Raw genomic sequence first — 11,110 nt, 5'->3', positions numbered from 1 at the left:
TCGCCACCCCAGTTCAGACCCAGCCATATCCAAATCAGTCTTGACTCTGTGCCTCATGGGAACAGTCCAGCCCGAACTGCCAAGCCAGGTCTTCCCTGGACTGGAAACAAGCATCCTGGGACCAGTTTCATGGTAAAAGCCCTCATCAGCCAGGCTAGCTTGATTCCAGGCGGCAGAGAGCAAGGGACCAATGTCTAGGCATACCCTGCCAATTTAGGGCGAACATAGCAAACACAAGGAAATGATGGACTTAGTGCTGAAACTTTTCAGACATTCACCCCCAGTCACAGATCTGGGTAGAATCCATCATCATTCTTTAGCTCACTCAGCCACCCCAGTTCAGACCCAGCCAATCTACTCTTGTATAACCTTGCCTCTCCAACGCACACCATGTTAACAGAGCCAATGCCATGTGACGTAGTGGCAACAGGTGAGTTGGCATATCTGAGTGTGCACTGCTGCAGACCAGGGCAATAAACCGGATTTGAAGGGGAAAAAACTGTTTGCCTCTCTAGATACCATGAAGAGCCCCACATTGGATAGTGCAGTCCCATACTTTAATCACAAGAATCTCATCCTCAAAGGGTCTTGGTGGGCGGTGCACCTGCCGTGCTTTCAGTGACGTAACTACCAACACAGCGCTGGTGATAGCAACTCGGGCATCATGCGAGTGAACACATTTTGTGCTCAGCTCCTAGTAGGCGCTAATGCTAATATTGCGATACCAAAGGGGATGATGGACGGAGCGTTTGAGCAAATCAAACACTCACCCCCAGTCAACTGGTCTGGGTTTAATCCATCATCATTCTTTAGCTCGCTCCACCACCCTAGTTCAGACCTGGCCATATGTAAATCAGTCTGACCCTGTGCCTCATGGGAACAGTCCAGCCCGAACTGCCAAGCCATGTCTTACCTGGACCGGAAACAAGCATCCTGGGACCGAATTCTGGCTATTCAGCCCTCATCAACCAGGCTATCTTGAATCCAGTGGCAAAGTGAGCAAGGGACGCACGTCTGGGTATGCCCTGCCAACTTAGGGTGAACAAAGCGATACCACAGGGGATGATGTTCCTAATATTGGCACAAACACTGTTTGCGCCAATTTTAACAGTAGCGATAAGGTCTATGACCCCCTAGTGGGGTACCCGCAGCCTGCGTGATCTGTGGTGAGCCCATTTCTACACTCGTGAAGGTACTGCAAGGCTTCGTTTACTCTTAAGTTTTTACCAAATCCTCTTTCACACAGATTTTCTTTGGTGTCTCTACTGCCCTTCATCTTTTCTTTAACTACATCACCTTTCTTTTGTCTCCCTGCCTTTACCCCCTGCCTCCCTGCCTCGGATAGAAGCGGCGCGGCTCTGCGCTGTGCAGTGCACAAGAAGGATGACAGTGAGTGTGAGACGAAGCTCGACCCTTTGTGCAGAGCGCCGCAGGCTCTGGGAGCGCTCCTTCTGGATGGAAGCGGGGTGCGTTACACCTGCCACAGAGGCGGGCAGCGAGAGCTGCTGAGCACATTCGTGTACAAACAGAGCGCGCACCGCAGCGCTAGGACCCGGAGTACAGGAGTACAGGAGCTGCCGCTGTCAGTAGTAGTAAGTCAACGCTTCTGGAAGAAACTCCAGCGGAGTCGGAGCGCTTCCCGGAGCAGCCTGTGCGGGCATTGCACTTCTCTGCTGAGGAGCGGGCGGGAAGAAGGCGAGGCTGAGCCGACAGACGCGTCCCCGGAGCGCCTCCGCCCTGCCGTCCTTGTGCGCGGATAGAGAGGGCAGCGGGGAGAGGCGGCGGCAGCACAGGACCCGGGCCGGGGACAGGCGGCGGGGAGCACCATGCGCCCTCCCGGGGCCCCCAGGCGGCGGCGCTGACCCCTGCGGACTATGGACAGCTTTGACCTGGATCTCCTTCAGGAATGGGGTCTGGACTCGCTGTGGTGAGTGGCGGAATCTTGCGCTGCGCCTCATGGGACTCAAGGAGCACACAAGGGACGGGAGGAAGGGGGACGTGGGGGCAGGCGGGCAGGACGCCCCAGATGCAGCCAGGGGAGGGCAGGGTGCGCGGATAACCATTGTCATCAATAGGGCATTAATCATTGTAAATGGACCGCTTGGAAAATGCGCACTGCACTTAAAGGGGAATCAGCCGGCGCTTTTAATCCTGCCCTTGACTCCAACTGCCCATTTATAAACCCCCTGTAGTCCCCCTACACCATCAGCTGCTGTGGAGGGTATTGATCATGAGGGGGCAGGAGGAATCAGTGTTTTGTAAACAGGCGCCCCCTTCACTCCCTGCCCCTGACTGTGATTGGGGTAGTCATCGGTAAGTGTGGGTGGGTGTCTTGGCACAACAGTAGGGGCACCTACAACTGAGGGTTGTACAGCCTGCTTTTTGCCTGCGCGCCTAGGATGAATGGAGTTGAGTCCGCGGCCGCAGTGCGCAGCAGCTGACTGCAGGGGGCGCTCGTCTACTTAAGACACCCAGGAAGTCTTGTGTGGTCCGGGGGCTGGAAGCCCACCTTCTTAGGGCCGGGCATCGCTAGCAGGCAGGCGCGCGCCACTTTACCTTCAACATTTAAGTGGATTTGGCAGTTGTAGAAATATTCCATGCTGTCAATGCATCTGCACACACAAGGACTGCTCTCAGCTCGTTATTAGCCATGTCTACTTTTTACTTTGTGAAATGTCTATGGGTTATATTCGTTCTCATTATAGGGTTGTTACCTTTGTTGCTTGTGTTGTTTTTTATATTGTTCCATGAGGCAAGATATGCGATGTACATATCTCCTAAATAGAAAAAAAGAGGGCATATACAATATATACAGATATAGTGCGCTGACTGCATGGCTTTCATGTGCGGGGGTTTCATGTTATCTTCGATTGTGCGATATATGAGTGTGTTCGTATGAGTCGTAGACAGACATCACATAAAGAAATATAAGAAAACACCATACAGCTCAGTTACATAATAACAGTATTAAAAAAACAGAAAGTAACCATTTTATACAACAGCGCAAATAATGCAACAAACATACTTCGATGCTTTAACTAAAGATAGTATAACATACTGTAGCGACTCTGTCAAAAAACACAACATAAAATTGTGCAGCAACGCAACAATAACGCTTGACAAAATGGCATAACTGATTGTAACAATGTAGCAAATTCTAGAAATACATAACAGAACTGGTGCAGCTGACCGTAATGGGCTTGCTTAAAGAGTAATTGATGGGTGTTATGGCGGGGTCGTGTTTAATTGACCCATCCCCCACTCCGCCTCCACCTCCAGCCTTTACCTTTAGAAAATACATGAGTTTATGTGGTGCAAGGACTTAACTACCACTATCAGGGCACTCGTCCTAAAAAAAGAAGTGGGGGGACGCTGATGTCACGACAGGAAGTGATGTCACGAAAGGTGGCTTGCACCATCAGACTCATTGCCCCCCCTCGCTCACCCCTTAGATGAGATTGTATCAGAGAAGCCAGCGTGTGAGCAGCGTTCTGAATGAGCTCCGATCTTGCCCCAGAGAGGCCAAAGAGTGAATGTGTGGCTCCATGTGCTCAGTTATCGAGCTCCCGGTAAAATAAATGGGGGAACGCCACCACCCGCGTGGCACCCCGCCTCAAGCCCTGACCACTATGGCCCTTATTCAAAGGGCATCCAAAAATCACCCCACTTGGACAGGAGGGCCGAGTGCAGAGGTCAGCTCATGAGTCACTGGGTCTGTATACTCCACACCCTGCCGTCATGGCACTCTTTAATTGACCACTCCCACTACTAAGGCTGGCTTCCTCGGCCTCAAAGCCTCTTTGCCCATGACCTACTCTTTCGCCCCTAAGGCCCACTGCCTCTTTAGTCATGGCACTACTTGACATCACATCCTATATATATATATATATTTTTTTTGTGCAGTTTTATATAGCGCCAACTCGACACAAAGATATTGGAGTGCTTTACATGAGCACCACTTATGTTACAGACGGGCACATTCATTTTTGGTAGGTACAGGAGATTAAGTGATTTACCCAGAATCACAGGATGTTGAGCCAATACCCAAACTCGAACCTGGCTCCCCAGCTTCAAAGTCATCAGCCGTTAGGCCACATCCTCTCATATGCTACATCACACAACTCAGGCTAACGTGTAGGGTCGGATTGGGATCTCAATTAGGCCAGGCACTCCCAAGAAAAGAGGTGGCATATATATTTATATATATATATATATGTATTTTTTTTTCTTTATAGTTTAACTTTGTATTGTGTGAACTCAATCCGAAGGCCTTGGAGCAATTACCATGAGCACCAGCTACATTGCACAAAATGAAATTCATGCTTATTATTCTAGGTAGGGAGAGTAAGTGATTTTCTTAGAAACACTGGATGTTGAGCTGACGCCAGAACTCGCGTACTTCCCCAGTTCCAAGGTCAGCAGCTCTGAGACATAACGCCACATCCTATGTTTTATTTCCCTCTGAGAAAGTTATCCTCACAGAGAGGCCCATGCAACCCCCCCCCACACACAACCCCGCCCCTCCACCAAGGCCTAAAAGAGATTGGGACTGAGGTGACAACGAAATGGGCAACTACTCGGCGAAGGGAGAGAAAACCTTGACAAATGTGTGACTATAGGGAGCTGTTCTCGCTCCCCAGCCAGTTCAAGCATTGCTTTTATAGAAACTCGGTATCTCACTGGGAGTAAGTTACTGTACCACTAGAGCTGAGCATTTACTCAGATTTGAGACCACGTTCTACTCCAGAAGTAAGGAGGTAGGGTGAGTGTCGTAGGGATCTACATTTCATAGTCCCGATGAAAGCCGGGGGCATTGCATTAGCTGGCTGAAACATGTCAACAGTTTGCAGATTGGAGGGGTAGGTGGTTCATTAAAGCCCACCATCCACTGGTCGTTGAGTGACCATTTTATTCTGACCAGGGAATCCATCATTAAAGGGTTTGTTCGGAGATCCCTCTGCTAGTTTCAATCATTTTCTCTGCACCCTTCCTTTTGATCCAGCACTGTCTCTATATTTGTTTGTTGTGTTTCCCCCTCCCTATTGCTCCACCTCCAGCGTTGGCTTGCACGGAGGTGTGTTAGCAGCCCTATAATGAAGCATGCCACAGATTTCTGTGGGTGAGGGCAGTATTAGAAACGTGTGCGTTTTTTCCTCCACATCATAGCGACATAACTTGTGCATCCCCATTTCTTTGTGAGTGTAAAGTTGTACTTTAGGAAGTTGGAATGGGGCGTTTCCTCCTACCCCTTATCTTCTGTGTGTGTTAAGTACCGAGGTGACAACACCTGGCCCCTAACGGGGCTACTTCTCTTACTAACCCCCTCCCCAGCTCACTATAGCCTCAGGGTATGACCTGGCAGGGGAGGAGGGTCAGTAAGAGCACATGACTGATGCTGCTACTCCAGGGGGGATGCTTAGGTGAGAATGCACCCCACAAGACCCCTGCTTACTCCCACCTTCCCCACACCTGCAATGGCCTGAAATGACACTGCTTCTGGGCCTGTCCAGCCACACGAGGCAAGGGGCGAGGTGAGAATGCCCCAAGGGCCAGAACAACACCTGACCCCCAGCCTCAGTTTGACAGTATGGCAGGGGAGTGCCCGTGATACTGGTAACACTTTACAGGGTAGACAGTAAGTGTCTGTGGGCCGATTTACACAGGCCCTAAAACACTGGCCATCGCCCAATCCACAACTGCCTGCATACCCAGTCCAACCCTGCTAACACAACATTGTATTTTCTGAGATAAGGACGTGGGCTTCCCTCAGTGCGTTCTCCTTAGCAGTGAGTTCTTTCGATGTGCATGGTATTACATCCTACATCCTGCCACCCCACCTCCCCTTCCTCATTCTATCTCTGGCCCAAGGTTTCCAGTCAGAGCAGTGAAAGAATTCAGACTTGAAGTGATGAAAATGTTATCTGGAGATTCCTGGTGACACCAGCTCTTTACCCAGTTTCTTTTAAGTGTGTTTGCTGTGTCGCAAGTGCGCATGTCAAGCTCTGCGATGTGCCGTCTGTCAAAGCTTCTTTTTATTCGGCCACTGGCTCTCACGTTTGATCGGCTACTGATGTTCTGTTTTTTAACAGGGTGACAATTTTGCTTCCAAGCAAAGATGTAGGTGTCGATAGTGCAGCAGGTCCAGGGGCACCAGGGCCTAGATATCATAGGGGCCCACTGATCCTCAATCTTAATTATGGCTTTTTTTGCTAACAGAACTAGTGGAAAGATGTTCTTATTTCCATTGTTTGCGCTGCCGCCCATGGCGCCTTTCCTAGAAAACTAGGGGTCTAATCTAGGTCACGAACATGCCGGAGATCCTATCTGGCGTATTACGATCCCTTTATATCCTGTGGAGATCGTAATAGGGTGGACGGGATAGCTGTCATGTTTGTGATGGAGTATTCAATTCGCCAAGATCTAAATAAGGCTCTAAGTCTACTCAGAGGTTCCCATCTGGGAAAGAGACATTTTTGGATGGTTGGTTCAAAGTTCATGTGAGGTGTGTTGTACAAATTCACACCCAAAGTGGGATTGTTACAGCCACATACTGAGTTCTACTGTGGAGCTTCACCAGCCGCCAACGTCCTATCATGTGGTCATCCATTGAGAAGTTATGTAATGATTATTTGTACATCACACTTTACCTGCACAGATATCCAGACGCTGGCCAGGATCCATATTTGTTCTCTGTGGTTGTCAACCCCAGAGCCAGACAGCAGTTCTGCAGGCTAGGAGACTGCTGCCAGAGCAGGATGACTGACCAGGACTCCAACCAGGAAAGCCCACATGGCCTCATTCTAGTCACGGGTCCTGAAAGATGGATGAATTTGAAACATTTTCCAGGACATATTTCAGTTCTGGTTTGCCCATCACAAAGATCACTCTGAAAACCATTCCTAGGCAGTGCTTACTTTGAGCAGTGGTTTCTGGTGCTCAGCAGAGACATTTATTTGTCAACACCAGCACTTGTGACAGTCTACCACCAGGTAGCGCTGTCTGTCTAATTTAGAGATGAGCACAACAACAGTAAATCTTTAATTATACAGTAAAAATACTATTACCTGCCATCAAAGCCATTCTTGTAGCTTTGTGGGCCTTCAATAGTTGGTTAGTAGTTGTGTTGTTACTATCACTGGCAGCCGGGAAACAACCTTTACAACGCAACTTTTACAATGCACTACCATTACAACGAAACTTTTACAACGCAACATCCATTACAACGCATGCAATTACAACGCAACCATTACAACGCATGACACTACAACGCACACCACTACAACGCATGTCATTACAACTCAGTCATTACAACGCATACCATTACAACGCATAACCTTACCATTCAACACTTACCCTACTGTTGCACCCCCTGGAGTTAGAATAGTAATTTTTACCCCTACACTATCCAACACTTACCCTACTGTTGCACCCCCTGGAGTTAGAATAGTTATTTTTACCCCTACACTATCCAACACTTACCCTACTGTTGAACCCCCTGGTGTTAGAATAGTAATTTTTACCTCTACACTATCCAATACTTACCAAACATGCAATGTAATGTTATGCGTTGTATTGGTATGCGTTGTAAAGGTATTATGCGTTGTAATGGAATGCGTTGTAAATGTAGTTTTTAAAATTTCGTTGTAATGGCATGCGTTGTAATGGAATGCGTTGTAATGGATGTTGCGTTGTAAAAAATGCGTTGTAAAGGTATGCGTTGTAAAAGTGTGCGTTGTAACATCATACATCCCTGGCAGCCGTGGCAGGGGCAAGGTGTGGTGCAAGCTGCAGTGGCCTCCATGCGACAGCCCAGGGCTTCTTTTTCTTTTTTATACAAATTAAGCACTGTGCCCATCATGGACAACACTAGCCTAAAAGCATCGTCTTTATGGCAGGTGGCAAACTATGTCGAGTTGTTGAAAGGTGGAATAACAGTGATAACAATAATACCACTTAGAATAATAATTCTTACATAATGAAAACATGGGCACTACTACAGCTGTTACCACCACTTTTACCACCATCACTATTACTGCTGATGCTACAACTACGACTACAGCTAATAATGGCCAGCCACTAGCACGTGGAAAAGAAAGTCTAAGAAAAATACCCCATAATAGTGTCAAGACCTGTAAGCCCAAAGAAAAAAAAGGGTACAGGTACACCTTATATTCTTCAAACCCCTCACTTTTAGGCCGTAGAAAAGGGTTTGCATATGTCTGAATAGTGGGTTCGACCTTATGAAAAAAGAAATGTACTTATTCAAAATGGATGCAACCGAAAATGGTCATAATTACGGCTTGAAAGCTGACTGAACCAATTTTGTTGAAGTGCACACAACATAGAATTGTTTTTTTATTATACTGGTCACCAATTTAAATGGTAAGAATTGGGTTTATTAGATTCGAACAACTGTTGAAATTGCATTTTGCCTCTGATGCACTCATGCGTAACGCCATTGGCGAAAAGTAGTCCCCATGGGGAAAGATATATTGCATCACAGGGAAAGATCATTGGTATAGAGTTAGACAGATCTCGTATATAGATCGTATTTTATTAGTTTGGTACGAAAAGATTTTAGAAATGTCTCTTATTTTTATGTGTATTTTCGAAAATTATGTTCGAGAACACAAATACAAATAAATCTGCTACCATTTTATTGGCATATATGATAACACATGAAGGACCATAATTTTATTTATTTATTTATTTTATTTTTCCCTTACTCTTCTTTGCCTGTTTCTTATCTTGTCATATTTTGAGCTGGAATCTGGAGGGAGACAGTTATTCTTCAAATATACATTCTTGCTGGCTTAGGACATCATCATGATGTTTGGCGGTAGGACCGCTATAGCGGTGGTCAGGAGACCGCCCGACAAGCATTCGGCAGTCCAACCTACATATCATGATGAGACCGCCGTGCTGGCGGTCAGAAAAGTGCTCTTTTACATTGCGACTTGTGTTGTGGCCCAAGAAAAGGGCCACAATGTAAAAGAGCACTTTGTACACATCCATGCACCGTGCGACAGGCACCATGTGGCCACTTTACAGTGGCCGACGGGGATGGGGCCCTGCTTTGGGCCCCCAATGTCCATTTCCGACAGACTTTTCATGGCAGTCGGACGGCCATGAAAAGGCTGGCGGAAAGGGACATAGTAATCCCTACGGCAGTCTCTGCGCAGACACTGCCTCCATGCAGGGGATACGATTCTGGCTGATGCCCCAACAGGGTCCTAGATCCTGCTGAAGGTGGCGGTCATTCCCCTGACAGCTAACGGTCCAACTGCATGCATCAAAGTGAAATGGTCGGACAGACGATATGTCGGCGGTGGGACTGCCACCGAGGTTCTGTCAGTGGTGGTCCCACTGCTATATTAATAAGGCCTTTAGTTCTAGATCAATACATAGAAGATAAACTATTTATGAGTAGGCTTTTTTTTTTTCGATGCTTCACAATTTGGAGAATCTTTCAATATTAACATCTTTGTATTACTACGATTTTTTTACAATTAATAAAAAATACTAAAAACAAAAAAAATGTTTACAGAACTGTCGCTGTGCAATTGTAAGAAGGGACAACGAAAGGCCGGCCATAGTTGACCCCAACTGGAATCAGTGTCTGGCTGAAAAAGGGTTCAGGTGTTCGAGGCACATGTAATGGGGAACGTCCTTTACAACAGAACTTTTACAACGAAGTACTGTTACGACGCAGGTTTAACAACGAAAGTCATTACAACGACTTTCGCTGGAGGGCACTCTAGGATAGGTAATAGTTTAATTTACTGTCCAACACCTTCCCTACTATCCACAGGGACTGGAGTTGGAATAGTAAATTAAACTATTCACTATCCAGCGCCCCACAACGCAAGTCGTTGTAACGACTTGTGTTTTTAAACCTGCGTCGTAAAGGTACGCGTTGTAACGGTACGCATTGTACCGTCATACATCCCATGTAATGGGCAGGAAAACATACCTTTCAGTTTTTGAGACTGAGACAACATGTTGTATTCAAAGATTCATTCTTTATGGGCAATTCAGTGTTCTCAGAGACAAAATAAATGAACTTTTCTTTGAAAAAAGTGAATGTTCCCTTCACTTGCACCATTGGTGGGTGGCTGCTGTTCAACCTTGCAAAACCAGTACATAAATGGAGGGAAAGCTACTGCAAGCTGCTAACTGCCTTGGGGATTAGGAATATTTGCACACAATAACTTAAGTTCTCCAAGGAATGCCAAGCATTGGTCCACGAGGACTTGATCCAATCAGGGCCTTCAGAATACCACTCACAATGTAAATGCTCTCGTTGAAAACAATTGTGACAATCCTGAAAATAATGCATGAATGTGATTCTCATACACACTTGCCAGACACCCTGCGTGGGCACTGATTCACGAAAAGACTAGTAGACGAAGTGATATCACACGCCTTTCACACCCAGTGACATCTCAAGCTAAACCCTTCAACAGTCTCCTAATTCCTGCTGAGTGACTAGGGGATAGAGCAAAGATTTCAAATTACACAAGGATTTTTGGGTTCTGTTGGGTTCTATTTACTTCCCTATCCTGTCACTGCTTGTATGAACACAAAGACATGAGGTTGCATGGCAAAACTGGCTGCTGCAACTGTCTCGCATTGACTGACAGCTGTGCACCCCTGATAGGGGAGGCACTTTTTAAGTCTAGTGTCAGCCAAGACCTTTTGATTTTACTTAAATGATACATGTAATATACAACGAAAGGGGGTTTTCAGTCAGCCCTCTTCATCCATTGGTCTTTTGTACTGTCATTCACATTTTTCTTCTGCCCTCTACAACATGAGGAAATGGGTCAGCCCACTTCAGCCATTGGCTGACTTCTCTTTGAGTGACTGCATTCTGCCCTTTCACTATGAGCACATCGGCACACAAATAACTTCCCTTCAGTGCAGGGACTACTATGGCAATGTGTGCTTTTAAAAACCAAAACAGTATTTTTGTTTTTTCCAATTTTTATACTGGTGAGGGCCCAGCAGCTCCCAAAACAAAAAATGTTTTATCAAAACCATGGCAAAATGAAACAAGCACGGACAAGGCCAGCAAAGGCTGGCAGCCACATCCAGACCTCCTGGCTTT

General features: G+C 46.7%; 1 protein-coding gene across 1 annotated transcript in view; it reads left to right on the top strand.

Moving 5' to 3' along the window:
* Positions 1–1,598: 1,598 nt before the first annotated feature.
* AFF3 (ALF transcription elongation factor 3) overlaps positions 1,599–11,110 on the top strand; it is a 1,926,848-nt gene continuing 1,917,336 nt past the window's right edge. The window contains exon 1 of the mRNA XM_078658016.1: positions 1,599–1,927. Coding sequence (XP_078514142.1) covers positions 1,875–1,927 — 53 coding nt within the window. The 5' untranslated portion in view covers positions 1,599–1,874. The remainder of the gene's footprint in view (positions 1,928–11,110) is intronic.

Source organism: Lissotriton helveticus, chromosome 8, assembly GCF_964261635.1.
Source record: "Lissotriton helveticus chromosome 8, aLisHel1.1, whole genome shotgun sequence".
In the NCBI taxonomy this organism is placed as follows: domain Eukaryota; kingdom Metazoa; phylum Chordata; class Amphibia; order Caudata; family Salamandridae; genus Lissotriton; species Lissotriton helveticus.
The sequence above is the reverse complement of the archived record's forward strand: the minus strand, read 5'-3'. Positions and strand labels throughout refer to the sequence as shown.